At 45.7% G+C, this 21,265-nt stretch overlaps 1 protein-coding gene across 3 annotated transcripts in view; it reads left to right on the forward strand.

Annotated features, from left to right (window-relative positions):
- Window positions 1-1,399: 1,399 nt before the first annotated feature.
- IL12B (interleukin 12B) overlaps window positions 1,400-21,265 on the forward strand; it is a 122,206-nt gene continuing 102,340 nt past the window's right edge. For all 3 annotated transcript variants that reach the window (XM_069653907.1, XM_069653906.1, XM_069653908.1), the window contains exons 1-2: window positions 1,400-1,490; window positions 14,544-14,625. In XM_069653907.1, the coding sequence (XP_069510008.1) occupies window positions 14,544-14,625 (82 nt within the window). In that variant the 5' untranslated portion in view covers window positions 1,400-1,490. The remainder of the gene's footprint in view (window positions 1,491-14,543; window positions 14,626-21,265) is intronic.

Here is a 21,265-nt window from a genome sequence, read left to right on the forward strand (position 1 = left end):
CGCTGAGCTAGATCTCAGGTTTCTGTTTGCCAGTAGCGATTGAACTTTTTCTGCAGGTATTCAGGTCCTCTATTGTAGAAGGCTTGATGAGTGATACACATTGCTTCGAAGGTAGCGTGCCGACCGATCGGAAGCCAATGGACAACTTGAAGGGCAGGAGAGATGTGTTCTTTAGCACATAAGGCTAGGAGAAGTCTTGCAGTAGTATCTTGCACTCAATGTTTTCTCAGATGTGAAGCGGGAGCTGCTTAGTATATGTTGGGGTTGTGGTGCGAATCCGAGGAAACCTGCACTTCGTATCTAATTTCGAATTAAACCTGTTTGGTTTGTATTGTTGGATCCCAAGAATGAAGGGTCACTCGTGTTTTAGGTAAGTTTTCATTTCGGTCTTTATGGTTGCTCAAGGATTCGACATGTGTTTCGAAGTCACAATGGTCTTTATCAAGGCTGTGTGAGCTGTTTGGCCTCTGTAGCTGGCGGTCCCGTTGATCGTATTGAGCTCTGTCCCATGGGAATCTCCAAATTGGCAGCAGAATGTACGTCATAGACAAACACTGATAAGTGTGGCATGCCAACGTTCCCTGTGCTCTAAACCTTACTTTGCAGCTAAGTATATGTTGTCTACTGATTAATTTTCAGTACAAGTCAATAACACTATTTAAATTGCAATGACTTCATGATTTTGGAGCGGGAGTGCAGTGGGGGTTAACAGCAGAGGAGCAATGGGGTGACCGGGGTAGCAGGGGCCGGCAGGGGGGAGAGCGTATTCGATGTTTCGCCCAAGCACCATATTTTCTAGAAACTGCCATGGCTGCGCATATATACAAGCCTGGTACTGGACTCTCAGGTGATGCTGGGGCTATAGATCACGACGGAAGGGTCTTGGAAGAGCTGTTTTTCAGAGAACTCACACAATGGAATAGCACAGGGGGGGGGGTGCACGTTAAGAAATCGCATTCTCTAAATAAGGCAGGGCTGGGGAGCGTTTGCAGGTGTGGGTGAGTATCAGCACTGGAAGATCAGTCCGCGCTCATGCCAGAATACGCAGTTCTATTGCATGACGGGAGGGACTCAATGCGGAACCGAGGAGCTGAATGGAGTGGGCAGCAGGAAGGGCCACTCCGTGATTATCGGCACCGGTGTGTGGTGTCACCTGAGACTCGCATTCCACTAAAGCAGAAGAGAAAAGAGGAAGGAGCGACGGCCCTGAAAGCCCTGCGCTTCCTCGTAGGCACCGCTTCCACCTTTGTTCATACCGGGGCTATTTTCACTTTTAACCACGAGTGATGCAAGTAGGGGTTATTCCCCCACCCTGCGTGCTATGATGAAGCGAAATTCCATTACGCTCCTGTTGTCATCACTGTCTGGACATTTAGCTCTATATATTAGTTCGCAGGCCAAGGAGCCCACAGAGGGAGCGAAGAAAGCCCGCAGAGAGACAAGTGGGAGCCAGTGTGTAAGAGGGCCGCAAGCTGACGTGATCCGCCGAGGTAAGCCACGCAGGCCACAGTGCGCATGCGCTCCAGAGAACGTCCTCTCTTTCCCGCTTCAAAAGTCTGGAACCTCATTGGAATGGGTTCCAGAGTGAAGAACAAAGTATTAACCATAGTGGGGCGTCGAGATACAAGGAAACCCGGAAACCCACATGAACTTTGCACTGGCAGGCCTGACATTTAAAGTGAGGCAATTTTATATATATAAAAACCGCTGCAAAACCACCACAGTGCGATCTATAACGTTCACGCCCAGGACGTTGGACAAATATGTCACACACTAAAAGGGAGTAAGGAATTAATGCTACCCTAGAAAAGCATACCTCTCAACTCACACGATTTTAGCAGGTGTCACAGGCAGTCGCGACTCGCCGAAGGTTACCATTCCATAATCTTCACTCGGTTCTCACCGCCAAAAACGACATCTTGCGTTGTCTCCCGCCACGGGCACTGAAAAAGTTGAGAGTTATGAATGTGCACAAGGGGTGGTCCGCGGGGTCGAAGTGGGGCATAAAATTGCCTTGGGCACCAATGAAAAAGTGGCCCACAGTTGCAAATGGCAATTCATTCCTTTTGTGACAGAATAAATAGTACACAAGGGAGAGTTTTTTTGATAAAATGTGATGCAAATTGAGCATTTTAACGAATTCAGTAAAGCCTTTCAAAGCTACTAACTGCATAGTGAAGTAACATCAAACTGGCGCAGTTGGGCCAAAAAAACGGGTCCACACTAGCATTTTGCGTTTTTGGTTCGGGCATTGCCCAATAGGGCAGGTGCCCGGTGGTCCGAACATGGGAGAAGGACATTACCCAGAGCTATTGATGCTAAAGGACCAGTAGGGACCTTGACCAAAGTGTTGAGTAAGTAAGCTCAGCGGGTTGAGCGCTCGCTGCTGCGATCTGAGCGCGATCTGCAGGTTCGAATCCCGGCAAGGCCAATTCAGCCTTTCATCCTTCTGAGGTCGATAAATGAGTACCAATTTCAGTTGGGTGATATTGAATGTAAATATGTGCTGTGTAAAGCGCTGTGGAATAAGGCGCTATATAAATAACACATCATTATCATTTCAAGCATGCCAAATAAATTGAGCCCCCACACCTTCAGGGGCCCCCTTGAAATTCAAAAACTTTTCTTAAGTGGTCCTTTAGTGTTTCAGCTCACCCGCTGTCTTCCTTTCTTTGCTCTGCTGTGCAGAGGCGAGTAAACAATTGATTTGCAAATCTGCATGAGCACTGCACAGGGCACAAGACCTCAAATACAAAATGGGGGAACTCAACTTGCACAATGAGGTGTGACGTCACAGAATGTAAACATAACTAAAGAGAAATACGCACATTTAATTTGATTGGCCTTTTCGGATGGAAGAAATCCTGCAGGTCAAATGAGCATGTGAACTTCGGAAAATGCATCATCAACACACGAAGAATAACCAGAGAAGAGGCTTTTCTATAATGTTGCTGGCCCAGCATCATGGATGGACATCTTTTGAATCCAAGAATGTGTATCAAATAGTCCCTAAGCAACACCACCCCACTATGAGAAGTTGTAGGTGCTTTCACTGCTCTGGCATGTGGTTTAGCGGGGAAGTGTCTGGGTTGGAATCCCAGCTTCATTGAATTTTAGGGAGATAGCTATGGCTTTTGTTTTAATGCCGGCATTGAACACCCCAACCCACAAAGTGAAAAAAGTGGGCAGATGCAGTCCACCCACATGTACCCTCGACTTGTGCCTTGCTCCTACATGGCAGGAAGGATAGCTCAGGCGCTACGTGTTTGTCTTGGAAGCAAGACAAAGTGGCGCAACACAGGTCCGAATCCTGATCCCACGATTAGCGGTGCAGCACAGGTTTGATTCAATCCGATCCTGTGCTTAGAAACCACTCGCTGGTATTAAGTGTGTTATCGATGAACAATAAAATAAATAAATACATTGCTTTATGGTGGGTTTTGTCAAAGAATTAAGGTGCAAGTCGGTAGGAAACCCACCAAAGCTGTCTCTCTAGCACCTTGGAATGCAAACCGAGCCACATGGGCTCAGCATTCCATGGTTGTGGGAGAAGATGGGCAAGAGTGTGTACAGTTTGAGAAATGAAACAGATCATTTTCTGAGAATGTCTACTATTCCTTATAATATAATGATTGTGTAACCAGCCTTGTATACGGTCTGTTTGCTTTTGGAAACTTTCTAAATCTTCCACCACACTAATGCATTTTTGGTATTGGTGTGTCATTTAAAGACAGGCGAGAGCTGGGTTGTGAGCAGGACACACACCTTGCGGGTGCTGTTTACCTTTGTACCCATCGATGATTCATGCTGGGCCGTAAGGCCATTCCAACCACTGTCTGACCTTTCCTGCCCAAAATACTCCATCCCCATCCCCAAAATCTCTTTGAGTTAGCTCTTTGCTTCTAAGGGGATGCCAGTGTTATTTCTAAGCAGCCTTCTGTAAGGCAGTGGGCCTCATTAGGACCCTGGCGGAGAGGGTTTTACGCCAGCGTAGTGCATGGCGTACCTCTCCGCCATACTACGAGTTCCCGTAGCGCCATGGCGGCCTTTTCCGCCTGGTTTTACCAGGCGGAGAAAACCATGGCGCTACGGGACCTCGTTGTTAATTACGCCACCGTATTTTACGGTGGCGTAATTAACTCCTTCCCCACTCCCATTATACCCTATGGGGCAAAAATGGGAATGGGGAAGGGCAGAATGGGGATTGGGGATTTACCGCTCCGCCGAGGTCGGAATGGGGCGGTAAATCCGCCAACCCCCATGGCGCTATCGGCGGCTTTCCGCCATGCTTCGCGGTGCATTTAGCACCGCGAAATCCGCCTGGGTCCTAATGAGGCCCAGTGTCTTAATTTGATCTCAATACCATCACTCCTGTACTACAAATGTGTTAACTAAGTGTACCGTCAGGCACTTCCTTTATACACAACATGTGTGTCATTGCATATGTTCCTTGCTCTTAATTCCTGTAAAATTCCTGTTTAAAGCAATGGGAATAGTGGTGGCTTTATAAATGCATTAGATAGTCATTTGTCAGATACTTCTATAATAGGCCTAGGTAATAACAAAGTATATTAGCTGTTGTGATTTCATGGCCAGCTACTACCATTATAGCAGTGTCTGCAAAATTCCCCATTGCGTGCCTACATAAAAGCCTAAACTGTTGGCTTTGCCAATGCGTGTTGTTATTGTTGTGGTTGCCATATTCAGCTGCTGCAGTTTTCCAGCTGCTTATGGGAAGGGGCTCCGACTCCGACGTCCTTTCCGACGTCGTTTTGAAATGGGCTCGGCTCATCTTCACTCATCGTTCAAGCAGAAAAAGCTTTTTAAGCAGTTTTACTTTCTCCAGTTTGAGTTGTATACACAGAAGTATAACACATGCTCAAAACAGTACCTTTTGTTTGATGATTAGTCACAAAACGTATGTGTCTCCATCTGGACCGCAGTCAAGATGGCGCCGGAATGCCTGACGAGGCGGAGACACCGCGTGAAATGCATGTGATAGTTGCTAGTGGCGCAGTGAATGAACGGGGACGGTTTGGGAGTGTGAGCCTCAGGATAGACATACAACCCTGAAACGAAGCAATGCAGTTTATATAAAATATAACCCAATGTGGCTGGGTAAAAGAGAAGAAGCTCCCTCTGCCTACAGGAAGAGTGTCCTAGAGTTTGCAAAATTATGCCTGGAAAGCCCGAGGTTGCATTTCAAAGAACGGGAAGTAAGCAGGTGTGACCCAAGTGTGATCACGGACGATGCTCATATAGTTCACCAGAGCTAAACATTGAGCAAATGCATTTAGCGGCAGTTTGGCGGCTATGTGGTACAGAATAAAGCCAACAGGTTGCGCCATAACACCTAAACATGTTTGCATTGTGATTGGTTGAAGTAGTGCTGGAATGGGAAACAATTACTGGGGGAACCCTCTCATCCTTGGAGGGGTGGGGGAGGGGTGAGGCGCATGGTCCCAGGCCAAAAGCAAATTTACGGAACATAAGTATGTCCAGAATTTTAAATTTGAAACATGTTTTATGGTGATTCGGTAAGAAACCCTTTTGAGCGAATAATGGAAGTTGGGCCCTGCAGTTTTAATTGGCCACACTACTCACCCTCAGAATTAAATGTCTCTACATTGCAGAACATATGTACGAGTCTGGGCAGCTGCAGTAAGTATGTGAGCAGTGCGTACGTGTTTTTGTGTTCCGTTTCAAGTCTTTTGAAAGTGTCTGTCTGTTAAAACGTCAGTTGCTTGTGCATGTGATAACTCGGCTTCAGTACGGAGCTTGCTGGAAGTATCCTGTTGTGAAGGTGAGTTGGCACACGCACAAACAACCCATACTTCATCAAGCAAACCGCTTTCAGAAGACCCACAGCACTGCAGAGTCTCCTGGAAGCCGCCTGCTCTTTGGAGTGTGAGTGTTGTGGGCAAGCCCCTGGGTCTGGGGACAGGGCAGCAAGACATGTCTTGACGTGTTCCGGCTAATTTCCTGCGTTGGCTGGAAGGACTTTTACTCTTTTTTCTGCCAGCATGGCATGGAATAGAGCCAACAGATGTTTCTCCAAATTTAGCACGCATTCTATTGCATACACTTCTGTGCCAAGGCAAGGAAGCAGGGCGCACAAACTGATTTCTCACTTTCCGTTTATCGCTAGATGAAACTACTGTCTGCAATCGCGCCTTGAAACGCTTGTGTATAGGCGCGTTATAAATACCATATCATATCATATCATATATCGTATGAAAGGTGTTGAGGCAAAGACTGTTAAGTTTTATGTTACGCAAACCACATAGTGCAAAATCTGACTGCTTCATTTGGGACAGAGCGCAAACATGTTAATGTGATAAGCACCGGGGCAAAGCCTGCTCTGCATTCTGTGTTACACAGGCAGCACAAAGAGTGCTACGTGCATTTACTCAACTTTAAGCACTGGTGCAAACGTTTTATAGTCTGGCCGAGGTAAAACCTTTGGCATTTCAGCGGAACACATGGACGTGCCCATGTAGACAGCCCTATACAAAATGTTCAACGCAACAAGTGAATACCTTGCTTTACATTGTGGGATTGTACATTGGGGTGGATTGCACCCCAATATGCCTGACCCATCCTTTTTGTGGTTATATATTGAGTCCGGGCAAAGGTCAAGTCTACAAGTACATTTGTACTGGTGTATCCCGGCGTTCGAGGCATTTGTGATGGTACATTGTGGGGTTGTGCCATGTATACGAAACACTCAATCTCCTCAGAGGGCACCAATGGCCAGGTGCCAAAGTGCTCAAGGGGTGAGCAATGCCTGAACGGAGGAGAGGCATCGTGGGAGGGCTGGGCTGTCCAGGTGAGGTTCTGGGACTCAAAGGTTAAGTGTTGGTCCCAGGAAGTGGGTGATCAGTAAAAGATGGCCAAAGGGTGGTAACAGGCAGGGGGTGGGTCTGATAAGCTGGTCTGAAGCTGTTGTGGAGGAGTCTAGGCCGCCTGCGGGTCATTGTCCAACAGGAGGGATTGCTGTCGATCGAGCGAGATGTCGCATGCGGGCGATCCATGCGGATGCTATGCACCATGACACACAGGGATCCAGCGAACATGGAGCCAACACAAATATAGTCAGTGGGAAGGTTGTGCTGAAAATACCTCTGCAAAGAAAGTTGCCAAACAAAAGTAGTCAATAAATGAAGCTGAAAAGTAGCTACAAATGCAGTGCTGCTAGGGTAAGTCTGAGGGTTTAGGAGGCTTGTGATTGGCTGGTTGGGTGTTAGGAAAGGGGTTAGGGCAGGGCTTAGAGTTAAGATGTTGGCGTTTAGTTAGAGTAGATGAAGTATCAGGGTTAGAGTTAGGGTAGGGCTTATGGTAAGGCTAGGGCGGATAGAGTAATGCTTCGGGTAAGTGTTAAAGATAGGAACAGCTCTTTGAGACAAACGGGGCCGGGGATACTGCCCCGCCGGTCAGATGGAACGCATGCAAACCAACGATCAGAGGTAGAATTATAGCGATCAAAGCCAGAAGGGACAGGGAATGGAGGCTGAAGGAGGTCAGGCTACAAGACAAACTAAAGAACATAATGGCCAAGATGGGATCAGTGCAGACCCCAGGGATTAAAAGGGAATACCGGTCCATACGAGGGCAGTTAGACCTAGTACAGACTTATTACGTCTTAAACAAAAACATTGCATCAAAGCAAACAAGTTGGACCGACTGCTGGCCAGACAACTGAGGAGGGAGGAAGCAGACAAAACAGTCTTAAAAATAAAAGTTAAAGAAGGGGAAACTAGCACCTGCAACAAGGACATAGAGAGGGAGTTCGTCCAGTTCTATACTGACCTGTACAGCTCAGAAAATCCATCACTGACAACCTAGGTAGCATACTTAAACAAGATAGACCTACCGAGACTAACGGCATAGGAGAAGGAATACTTAGAAGGGGAGTTAACTAGAGATGAAGTCCGGGCAGCAATCAAATCCCTACCTATCTATAAGTCTCCTGGCCCAGACGGCTTTGTTGCCAAATTCTATAAAACGCATAAAGAACTACTTATTCCCTATCTCGCAGAACTATTCAATCAGATTGGCAAAGACAGGGCCATCTCGAAATCCACTGAAGAGGCGAAAGTGATTCTCATTCCGAAAAAAGGCAAGGAACCCACCGAATGTGGTTCCTACCGTCCCATCACTCTAATAAATGTCGACGCAAAGATCCACACGAAAATCTTGGTGACCAGAATAGACCACATTCTTCCCAAATTAATTTGGGCTGACCAATCCAGCTTCATCAGGGGATGCCAGACTGGAGACAATATAGGGAGAATAGTCCACCTGATCAAAAAATCACACAAGAGAGGAATCCTGGCCCTCCTACTGGCGATCGATGCTGAGAAAGCCTTCGACCGGGTAGAGTGGGGATTCCTCTTTGCAACCATGAGGAAGATGGGCTTTGGACCCAAATTCCTAAATAGGGTAAGAGCCAACTACAGGTAGCCGACGCTTTCGGCTCTCCATCAATGGGCTAGTATTGGAATCTGTAGCAGAAACCCGAGGTACGAAGCCGGGGTGCTCTCTGTCCCCTATGCTGTATGCCCTACATCTCGAACCCTTCCTAGCAGCTGTGCGTGCAAATGAGGAGATAAAGGGAGTGCCTTTTCGGAGGGAACTCACACAAAATAGCAGCATTCGCCGATGATATGCTTTTCACGGTGTCCCACCCAGAGACTTCCCTCACTGCCATTGAGAGGGAGCTTAACCTGTTTAGGGAGGTTAAAAATAAATCCAGCCAAATCGGAAATACTCAATCTTACCCTCAGGAGAGCAGTCGAGCGTAAACTCAAACTGTCCTCCCCCTATAGATGGGTTGAACACTCTATAACTTACCTGGGGATAACACTGACTAAATCACTGGGGAGGCCTTATCAAGCAAATGACCCAGCCCTTGTGGAGAAGCTTAAATATTAAATGGTAGATTGGGGCCCGCTAGCAATTACATGGATGGGACGCATACATGCATTAAAAATGGTGGTGCTGCCACAACTAATATACCACTTTACAGACCTCCTGATCCACGTTCCGCAGGGCTACTTCAGAGCACTACACAAAATAACCACTAAATTTGTATGAAACAACAAACCTCCGAGACTGGCCCCTCGCAAAACTAATGCAAACCCTGCCTACCCAGGGGGGAATGGGGGAACCAGACTTCAGAGCCTACTACATAGCTGCCCAGATGAGGGTTGTTAGGGACTTGCAAAAGGACAACAGGGAAAAGATCTGGAGGCCCATGGATAGAGCAGTCGCCGAGGGGGAGGAGGGCACTATGGAAAACTAATGGTGACAGATCCCCACAGATGTTTAGTAGCTCCATCACATCAGTAGTGGGAGACGCAGCGGTCAAGAGGGCGCACATTTCTATGTTCCCTTCGCCGTACACAATGCTCTTTGATAATCCACAATTTAAACCTGGCCACAGAACACACGCATTTGAGTCCTGGCAACAGGGGGGCTGCCTCAAGGTTAGAGATATGTTCGATGGGTACCACATTAAACAGTTTGACCAATGCAAATTAGACTTTACCCAGAGTGAAAAGGAAAGGTACACCTACGTCCAGTTAAGACACTGGCTTCACCATCCAAAAATTAAACAAGCCAGGGTTCGCCAACTAACCCCATTCGAAAAGTATCTGAATAGGAACCCAGGTGATAGCCAAGTGGTAGCAAACATATACAAACACATAAAACTGGGCGAAGACCCTCCTCCGAGGACATAAATAAAAAGGTGTGAGACCTACAATGGGTGCGCGATAGAGGAAACTGAGTGGACAAAACTGTGGGAGCATATCCCCCAACTGACAAGATCCCTCCAGATTCGCAAAATCTGGCTAAAACCAATGTTCCAGTGGCACCTGATGATGGCGGCGGCTTTAGTACTGGCACGTGAATATAAGTCCAGGGACCAGCCTCTGGACCATGAATGGACTGCAAAGATATGGAACATTGTAGCCATGGAGTGGCTCACCTACTCCATCCAAGGGGGTCACAAATGGTTCTGCTCTGACTGGTCAAGCCTACTATCATACCTAAGGGAAGGTGCTCATTCAGCGTGATGCCCAAGGATCATGGGCATCATGGGAATAATTGACCACCCAGGGGAAGGGTGAATTAGAAGGACTCACCCCATCAACCTTAACAAAGGACAGACGCCGAAGAGACACTCATTGCCCACAATCCCGCAGTCAAAAGGAGTCGCTCTGCTAAAGGATCTCCACCCCAATCAGAGGGGGAGGGGAAGTTGGGGGGGGGCGTGCAAAGGGGAGGGAAGGGTTCCAGATGGAATGTGTTAATGTTGAAAAATGCCAATAAAAAGTTTTGGGGGGAAAGAAAAGATAGGAACCGGGTGGTTGGAGAGGGCTGGTGATGTTGGTGTAGGATAACGCTCGGTTGAACTTAGTTGCTAGGGTAAAGTAAGTTTTAGGGTAATTGGTAGAGTTGCAGTTAGGGTAAGGCTAAGGTTAGTATTAGAGCATGGGGTTTGGGGGACAAGGGCTATGTAATTTGTGGCGAGCAAGTGATGTGGGTTGGAGATAAATTCACTGTTCATTTTCTATTTATTTTGCATTGAGTAACATGCAAATAAATGCTTTCGCACGCTGAAGGGAATAGGGGTTGTAATTAGAGTTAGGGGAAGGCTTAGGAATGGAGTTAGGGTGATGGTGGAGGTTTCGTGAGAGATTTGGGTCTTATTTGGGGTTACAGCCCCGTACTTCTTTGTATTTAAATATAGCTTTTTTGGGGACCTTATTACTGACAACACTTTTACACTTTGGATAGCCTGTATTGAATGACTATATTTTTTAAAACGACTTTTTGATGACTACATTTTCACATGGCTCCATTTTCTTTGGGGCATTTTCACATAGAACTGCTACACAAAGCAGCAACAGCTGTAGCAGGATGGACCTGGACAGAGAGCCATCTGGACATAAGTCACTGTGACAATACACATAGATACCAGAATCTAGGTATTATGTTATTGGTCTATCTGTCTGTCTCTGTGTTTCATATAGCGCCAACATGCAGCTTTGTGGCTTCTTCTTAGCACTTTGATACTCTGCAGTATGCTGGAAATCAAAAGAAAGATTGGTTCAGACAGGCGCATCAGAGACTTTGCAGTGTTTGTGGGCGCTACGCTTCTGGGCAAGTCCCTGAAACACCCTATCATATAGTTGGATTCTAGGTTTGCCCAGAGAAAACTCTCAAGTGAGGGTGGATTTCGATGAGTATGTTCCCAGCTGTGCTGTGTCTTCTGTACCAGCAGCCCCTCCTTGCCCTGTTGGATTCCTTTTAGGATTGCAGTAGCCTCGAGAAAGCAGGGGTCCTGAGAAGCCAGTGATAGGCTTTTCTGGAAATCATCTACATATCCCACTCCATCCCAAGCCTCCCCTCCCCAACATGCCGCAGTTCCCCCTTTGTATTAAAAAGTGGCAGAGGGGCTGCAGAGATCCTGGTGGTATCATGGCACCGGTGCAGTTGGTATCTCACCAGCACACCCCACGGTGTGCAGATGACTCACAGAGGCTGGCCATAGTGCACGCGCTGCCTTGGATGGATTCCAGAAGTGCAGAGTGTCAATATCAGTCCTAGCGCTCCATCAGCCATGCAGGGAGGACCATAAGGAAAAGGCGAACTAGAGTACAGGAGAATGTAACAGCTGTCTGGAATGCACAGGCCCTACTAGCTGAAGACAGGAAAACCAGTTCTGCAGGAAGGAGACAAGGCCTAGAATGTGTTGTAATCACCTAGAGAAAAGACACATCTATCGGCTGCCATACAGGAAAAAAAAGACACAAAAGATGGAAAGTTAGTGGATGTCATATCTTGATACAGTACTACTCTGAGGAGGGAATGAGAACATAACACTTTCCATGTGTTTGTATGACGTTGCACTATTTTACTGAAGGGCCACTCGTGTTTCAATGTAACTTTCATCTCACTGAGAAATGCCAGTGTTGCCAGAATTGGCTGTTAGGGTATATTTTGAAGCGCATCTGCTTGGGGATGATGTGCCAGCTTTTCCTTGAGTACTAACAGAGTACTCTATAATCCAGTGCTGGATATGGAGTGTGTTGGTATGACTTATTGTACGCGTCTTAGCACTACTGTGTGCGCACCTAGCCACCCATTCCTTCCAGACAGTAATGTAGTTCACTTTGGCAAGTTTATTATTGGAATTAAGTTGCGAGGGAGTCAGGGTGGTACATAGTATCCCATTTGGGGGAAAGTTGCACAAAGTAGCGCCTTCACAGATGACATGCTCTTGTCGCTTACCAAACCGAGAGAATTTTTAGAGGCATGTAGGGAGACACTCAAGGGCTTTGGGGAGGTATCGGGGCTTTGAATCAACTTGGATAGATCAGAACAGCTCAATCCCATGGTGGGGAGTAGAGAAGTGGCGGAATTGAAGGCAACATCACAATTTATTTGGAATTTAGGGGGGTTAGATATCTGGGGGTGCGAATTACACCATCGCTCTCGGGCTGGTACAAAGCTAACTACCCACCCATGCTGATGGCCATAAAAAGGGACTTTCAGAAGTGGAGGAATCTTCAGGTTTCTTGGATGGGCAGTATGGTGTTGATTAAGATGCTCACACCTCCCTGCTTGCTTTATCTATTCCAAGCGATCCCACTTGCGATGCCATCCAATTTTTTCAAGGAACTAGAGAAGGTGACGGGGAACTTCATTTGGGAGGGGAAGAGGTCGAAGATTAATTGACAGCTATTGATGGCCCCTAGAAGGGAAGGAGGGATGGTGTGCCCCAACTTCCAACAGTATTATGAGGCTGCACAATTACGGATTATACGAGAATGGTTTGCAGGTTTAGCAGGGAAACAATGGGTGGCAATGGACTGGGCACGATCTGAGGAAAGTCCTATGGTTACCACGTCAACATAGACAAAAGCATTTGTACCTGAGTGCCATAACTAAGCTGGTAGCAGATACATGGGATAAGTTAGTGGGGAAATACGGATCACGTCCTTCCCCTCCCCCTTTAAACCTATCTTCAATAACAGTGACTTCACCACAGGAACAGAAAGAGGAGCTTTTAGCCAACGGCAGGAAGCAGGATGTAGGGAAATTCGAGACATGTACCAAGGCCTAAACATTAGACTGTTTGTAGAATGCAAGCAGGGGTTTGGGGTGGATGAAAGAGAGCGGATACGCTACTTTGAACTACGGCATTGGCTGCTAAGTAAAGAGATTAAAGCAGTGGCCACCCAACACCTTACCAAATTTTAAAAATTCCTGATAACACACAACGGGACCAAGGGCCTAGTTTCTAACCTGTATAAAATACTGGATGAGGCTACCCCCGTGCATCATGGCCATACATGGCTCGTTGGGAAAGGATGCTCGGGAGAAAAATTACTAGGGAGGAATGGGAGAGATTGTGGAGATTGATATCGAAGGCGATTAAGGCATCTCAATTACAAGAAGCGTGGTATAAGATTCTGTATGGATGGCCCTACACCCCAGCCCGCCACATGAGATTTACCCTGATACGCCACAGGAATGCTGGAAAGGCTGTGGGGGAATAGGCTCCGGGTCCCATATATGGTGGAAATGTCTGAAAATTGAACCGTTTTGGAGGGACGTTCAGGAGGCACTAGGACAAGCCTTTGAGGAGGGAGGGGAGAGTTCCCCACAGCTGATTTTATTAGGGATGGGTGGAAGGGCAGAGGAAGGAGAAGGTGGGGGGCGGATCAAGGCGCGGACAGTCCTTACGCTGACAGCAATGACACTCATAGCCCAAAGATGGAAAGGAGCTGTGGTCCCCATCACGCAGGACCGGCTCCACAAAGTTTGGGAGCTGGTGGCGTTGGAATGAGCTACCTATGCTATGAACAATAATCTCTCCAGATTTGCCAGGGATTGGGGGGGAGTCTTGACATTCTTGATAGATGATTACCGAACCCAGTGGTGCCCCCAGTGCTTGAGACTTTTGGACTTAAGCTGAATGAAACCACCCGAAATGACCTCACAAGGAGCAAAAAGCACCAAGGATCCGAGGGTGGAAGGGAGTCGGAGAAAGCGGGTAGGGGGAGTTGTATTGTAAAATCAATAAAAAAGAATGAACAAAAGCTGCAAGAGAATCGTAGTGACCAGAATGGCCTCATCGCAAGAGGTAGGTTATTATCTAGGCAACAAAGCCATTGTTGCTCCACTCAGGGAATTTGACGAAATGTAGTATTGTGAAGGATGCTGGGTGTGGTGATGGTGGGTTTTAAACTTATAATGCTTCTTGAGTGCAGGACAATGTTGACATGTGTGATATGCTCAAGAATGCACTGTAGCGGCTGGTATGTCAATGCTTCTGGATGCCACATATTATTTGGTGGGTGTGGCATAGCTACCAGAATCAGGCTGCTGCTAAGTTTATTGTTCATAGCATAGGTAGCTCATTCCAACGGCACCAGCTCCCAAACTTTGTGGATTCAGGGGGTTCCCATTAGATGTTTGAATCAGGCCACCCACCTGGAGGTCTCTAAACTATCCCTTTCTTTTCACAGATGTCTTCTCCAGCTCTTATCCTGCTCCTGTTGGTCGCTGTGGCTAAGCCGCTCGAAGGAAAATGGGAACTGAGAGAGAATGGTGAGGAAATACCTTTTCACTAACATAGTCAACACTCAGGGCCCTGTGCGTCACTGTAGCACTGCCAGTGCGTTACTAACACATTACACGTGCTTTACTAGCATTTTACACGTACAATACTGCACATGCGCAGTATGACTGCACTATCAGCACACTGAAAATACAGTAAAAGTGCATTATTTCTACATAAATACATAAATAAGTAAATAAACCTTGTAAACCTTGTAGGTGTAGTGGGGGACTGATTTGGGATTTTCTTTTTGAAAAACGCTATTGTAAATCAGGCCCATATCCTTTCCCCTCCCCCACCCTCACCCAGCTCCAGTTTACTCCGCCTCTCGTAGGGTGCCATTTACATAGAAGCAGGGTTCCTTCTTTAGCCGGCACAGTTAGCACATGTTTAACATACAATAAGTGCAACACGAATGCATTCCGAACGCAATATGAATGTACCATTAGTACATTCCTTACAAAATACAAATACAACATTTTAAAAGATACAGACAGAATAGAACTGCGGCCTGAGCACATTCGTTACATTCTAGAGATATGAAATGTGCAGATTTCTAATACAGCCCATGTAAATATTACTGCATTCTGAATATAAAATAACAACAATATTAGAACATTTCTAAAGCCATATCAGTGAACACGGGGGTATTCTTAACAACAGTAACTCACCAGACCACTGCTCTATAAGGACAATACTCACGTGTTTGTAACACAACCTGACTGAGTACAGTATGTATGCATGTTTAATATCGCGTTAACACCCTAATTCGCGGATGGGTTTGGCCATCAATAGTCCACCAGCCTGCACCAAGGAAATCCCAAGATGAGTCAGCACCGGGGCCCATTAACGCCCTAGTGTGCACCGCAAACGTGGGTATCAAGGCCATCAGCACCTTGGGCACCCCTTGTCCGGGGTTTTACTTCATCTAAGCACAGTCAGCATGTAGATGCAAATGGACACTCTAAAGGAGGTCTGTGTGCAGAGCCCCTCTTCTATTTCTACCGCCAGAGGAATCAGAGCCAGCAATGAGACACTCTGGGCAGATAACCTGGTCCTTGGGAGGGTGTGTAGGAGGTGCTGTGGAAGCCATGGAAGAGTGAAAAAAAGCCCGAGGAGAGAGGCTCTTTACACCCGTTTTGCACAGCACCGGATTGGCTGCTGCCTTCTTTCAGGGTGATGATTAAATATTGCATCTGCACTTTCTTAACAAAGTGTTCACACTGAGGTGCTGCCCCCGCTTTTGCTCTGCTGTATTTGTATGCGTAGCTGTTGCGTGTATGTTAGGCCATGGCATTAAGCTATGTTTCTTAATCTTGAAATGTGTGCTTCACTATTTGAGTGTGCTGCACTACGATACTCCATGTTATTATGTCTGGCTCTGAATGCTTCAGTTAATGTTGTTTTGCAAGGCTGTGTTTTGTTATGCTGTATAATGCTACACAGTGTTTACATCGAATCCTTTATATAGAATGCCCATGTATCGAATATTGTATAACTAAAATTTTATAGTGAATGCATTTAGGGGTGGGATAAACGGTTAAATATTTATTGGAAACTGTCCGGTGGGTTTTGAGGGGTGGGAAACAGGGGTTTGGGGGTGCACCCCCCCATTCACTATAACATTTTTTGTTATAAAATATTCGATATATGGTCTTTCAATATAAAAGCTTTCGGTATAAAGACATGTAACCCTGTATCGTGCCATTCCTTATCCCATTTGGGGTCATTATAACGGGAAGATGTTATCTCTGCTTTGCTGCCCTCCACGCCTTAGGACGGCTGTAAGATGAGCTGGAGTGCAAAAGCAAAGCGTACATGTGTGTTATGCTTTCCAATTACGCTCCAGTTCATGACAAAATGGCAGCCATTGGAGCTCATTTTCAATAAGGCGTGAAGTAAAATCAATGCGCCAAGTGTGTCACGCGCGCCATATTGTCATTCATTTTATGTTGAAGAGGAGAGGCGGATCGGGAATTTCCATTTCATCTCTCCCTCCTCTGTGCCATGCAAATACTCCAACATTTGCGCCAGTATGGACTCATTTAAAAAAGAAAATCGTAATTGCCCAGGGAGGTCCGCTTACAGTTGCACTTACGTGCAAACAGGTTGCCTCCAGTTTTTGTTATGTGCACTGCGGAGTTCAATTGATAAGTATAAAGAGACAGGCGAATAGACACTTCCCTATTTGCACTCTTCGGTGTAAATAGAGTACACGCCACCTGCTATGCAGGCAGGAGGCGTTTACTATGATTAACTATGGAAACCGCCTGCTTTTAAAAAGCAGGCGTATTCCGTAGGATATCATTAGCTTTACGCTAGCATGAAAATCTCATGCAGGCGTTTAAACAATTTGTTTTTGAAGGCCCCGGACAAAGAGGGGGGGTGCGGAAACGTAACTCCTGTTCCTCCCCGCCATCCGCCTTCAAAAGCATTGAAAATCCCCGGTAGAGTGAATGGAAGCTTAAGACAGGCGCAGCACCACTACGCCTGCCTTGACCGCCTCCATTTACGCTACAGAGACTTGAAAAAAGGAGCTCATATGTGTTTTCATGCTGGTGCAAACGCTGCAGATTCCTTTGTAGTGCACCTGCATTTTACACCACCAAAAAGTCGACGCGCTCCATAGGAATCCATTGCTAAAAAAAGGCAGGCAGCGTTTCCTCATTTTGCACATCAGAGTGCAAAAGGGTGGCGTGCAATCGTGTACACCACCTTTTTACACTCCACTCGGCCATGCAAAAGTGGAACATTTCGTGGCAGGGACCGATCCATAAGTGCAAACTATGTCCCCATCTATGGATCATATAAATGTAGAAATTGCAAATTGTGCCCACAAATGGTAAATGGAAAGAAAGAAATCAAATTACCAAATGGAAGAGAACAAAAGATGAAACACTTTATCAATTGCAATAGTAAATATGTGGTGTACGCAATCGAATGTATCTGCCTAAAAACATACATAGGAAGTACAATAAGAAGTTTAAAAACAAGGGTATTTGAACATTTACGTGCCATAAGAAATCAAGACATGAAATATCCATTATCACTTCATTGCATGATGGAACATCAGGAACTAAATCTATGGTCTGGATAAAATTGAAGATCTACCCAGAGGAGGGAACAAGGAACAGATCCTAAGACAACGGGAATCAAAATGGATCTGTTTGATGGACACATGTGATACTGGACTGAACTCGGAAAATTAATTTTGTAATTGGCTTTAAGAATATATTTTTTGGTTGTCTATTAATATTATACTCTCTCTTCCCTTAACTCTCTTTTTACACATTTTATTTTTAATTTTTCACTTTTCCTCTTCATTCTCTATTTTCTTACATCAATCTTTTTCTTATCTCGCCTATTCTTTAAATATTAGAAATAGAACACCTTTATCTTTAAATGAAATTAATCTTTCTAGAAAGACCCAAGAAGCAAATATCTTTATAGTAAAAATACTTTGCCTGCAATTATCCCAGTAAATTAGATAACTATAAAAATTGAAAAATTAGAGTTAAATATAAATTTAAAAACTCGAAGAAATCTTCATTTTTGCGCATAAAACGTTGTCAAAGACAAGAAAATGTAGTTCCGGCATTCAAAATGGCCGACATGCAGTAGGCGAGTACACGATGATGTCATCGCGCACGCGGGAACGCGTGCGTGATGACGTCACACGCGGGAAACGTACATAAACACGCGCAATACACAAAAAAAAGCGCCGAAACAAGGAGCCAGGGAGAGACAACCGAATCTCCACTGAGCAGAAGGTAAGAATTTTGAACCCTTGATTCCCCCAAGGTTTAAAAGTACCTTGACTGCTATCTAAAGGAACCCAGACTAGATTTAACCTTTAACTAAAAATATGTGCTTTCTTGTTCTAATAGGTTAACTACCTAAAGGAATATTAGAGTTGTGCCCAAAGAGAGTGCATAGAAACAAAGTTGAATGATTGAAATTATGCATAAAAGGCCCAAAGAATGCACTATTGGTGAGTGCCATCTTTACTGAATCCTCTACTTGTAATGCTAAAATGCTGACACAAGAAAAATGAAAGCAACTATGAAGGCTGTAGAATACTAACATGGTGGAAAAATTATAAAAGCAAAAAAAGGATGTCAAAAAGAATATATTATTGAAATAACATTTTCCGTCAAAAAATGATTTTCCTTTTCACTATTTCTTTTTTTTTTTGAGTATCTAAAACAAATGTATTTTGTTTTCTTCCAAAAAACAGCTACAAATCTCCCCTGATGATCCCTTGTGACAAAAACAGGGGTGAAACACGTGTAGAGAGGAAACATTTATGTGAGAGAAAGAATCCATGTATGAAAGAGAGAAAAAGTTAATGTATGGAATAAAAAGACAAACTCTTAATAAGAAATCTGACAAGTGTGAAGAATTCTTTTGGCACTCGAAACCTAGAATTTTGCATGGCATGTCGCAAGTGGAAATGTATACAATTGAAAAAAAGTTTAACTCTATCTATGGCAATCTAGATAATGATGCAATACCACAGCTGACAACCAAAATTAATTAAAACAAGCTAACAAACAGGAACCCGCCCGGGGATAAAGTCCTATTAAGGTTGCCGCCAGAGTGTATACAATCTATAATTGGACACGCAGTCAGAAACCATCCCCTGATTTGCCTAGGCCCCTAAGGCGTTGCTCAGCTGGGCGTCTAGGGTGGCAAAGACAAAGGCAACTCATGTGTGGCCGTTTTGAGCATGTAAGGGCCAAGGGCTCCAACTCCTACTGCGCCCCTGAATTAACTGATCTGATAAGAGCCACCCGCGTACACCCTGAGGTAGATGCCCCCACCTCAGTTCCTCCTGCCTCTCCTGCCCTCATGTTTCTATCCACCATTCTCCGCAATACACTGCTCCTTTTCCCAACTGCCTGCACTCTTGAATCCTTTGTGCACTCACACAAACTATACTACTAGCACTCCTCTCAAACACTTCTCTCTCTCCACTCCACATCCCCATGTTCCATACATCTCCTAAACGACAATCAGGTCGGCCCTCCCACTCACACTATATCCATTCCAACCTTATCTATCACACTTACCTTCCTCTCTACATTCCCTCACTCTCCCACTGAACTCATGTTGGACCTATGGCATGTCCAATCTTTGTACAGTAAAGCCCCCTTCCTCACCAGCCACTTTGACTTCCGTCACCACAAACTTTCTGTGATGGGCGTCACTGAAACATGCATTCATTCTCTCGCAGCTACCACTCCAGCTATCCTCCACAGTGATTTCCCTAACTTCCCCCACTCCCCTCCTCTTGTCAAAACCACACAGCGGTGTTGACCTGATGATTAACAAGGACAAAGTCCCTCTTCACCCTCTGTGACGTTATTCTCTCTTCCTTTGACCATTTCTCCATCCAACTTCGTGCTCCCATCCCTCTCCTTTTCATAATTATCCATCCGCCACACAGCATCTTCAGTCTCATATTCTCTTACCTCAGCCTACTGCTTGAATTTCTCCCAGCCGATATCTCTTCTGTCATCACGGGTGATCTCATCCTCACAAACATGTCCAAGGAGTTTCACCTACAGATTCACTCTACTCTCTCTGACCACTCTGAACACTTCACCACTGTGACAAATAAACCGCTGGGGCGCCAGTGGTGCAGGGATGAATACCGGTTTCTAAACCATCAAGCAGCTCCACACCACTAGTGCACCAGAAGGGATTCGAAAAGATTGGAAACACAACCAAACTTATCAACATCCTTGTCCCATTTTGGTAATGTGGACAGAACAGCAGGCTTATTTCAGCAAGGTTGTGGATCGTTGGTTAGTTGCAGCACAGTGAAAATACAATTATTACCCATTGATAAAAGGGAATGTCCAGCCAAGGTTGTATGAAAATATCTACTTTATTATTATCACAACAGACAGTTCTATCACACTATGAAATACAACCCACCCTGTAAAGCAATGCAGAGGACAGGCAGTTTCAAAGAAGGAAAAGGGATGTGCCCTGTATACTGACAGGAGGGTAGTCGGGACAGTATATCATCGCAACAGTTCAAGGATACTTGGTTTCAAAACAAAGGCAGCAATGGGTCATACAATGTATCTAGGGGCCTTCGCAGAGGGCCCAGGGGAACAGAACCACAAGGTACCTTGTGCTTGTAGATGTTCTTGGTGCTCGATAGGGTCGAGTCAGTTTCAGGGCACTTTGCAGCTTCTGTGACAGAGTTCAAGATGGGAGACAGCAGCGATTATCTTGCGGAAACCAGTTTGGCGAGCAAAGCTGGATGGGTGGCTGCAGGCTGGTTTACACAGTGGCTTGGGGTCAGGAATCATTCTCTCGGTGCTGGTTGGCGGTTCTGAGGTGTCTCGTGAAGTCTTTGGGCGACTGCGTTGTAACAACAGTCAGCGTTACAGTCGGTTGCAGCTCGAGGGACTCAACGGGCTCAAAAATTTCCATTAAGGCAGACGTCGGTAGATGCTCATTGAGGCACATCTCCTAGCTTCTTCACTGGCTTGTGTCGTCCTTTAAGGTGTACGACCCAAAGCTGAGGAGTGTGTTGCTGGCAGCTGCAGTGTCATTAATTTTACGGTTCAGAGATTCTCTGGCACTTCCCACCTAGGAAGCTTGCTGCAGAGC

Source organism: Ambystoma mexicanum, chromosome 3q, assembly GCF_040938575.1.
Source record: "Ambystoma mexicanum isolate Mex_15411 chromosome 3q, UKY_AmexF1_1, whole genome shotgun sequence".
In the NCBI taxonomy this organism is placed as follows: Eukaryota; Metazoa; Chordata; class Amphibia; order Caudata; family Ambystomatidae; genus Ambystoma; species Ambystoma mexicanum.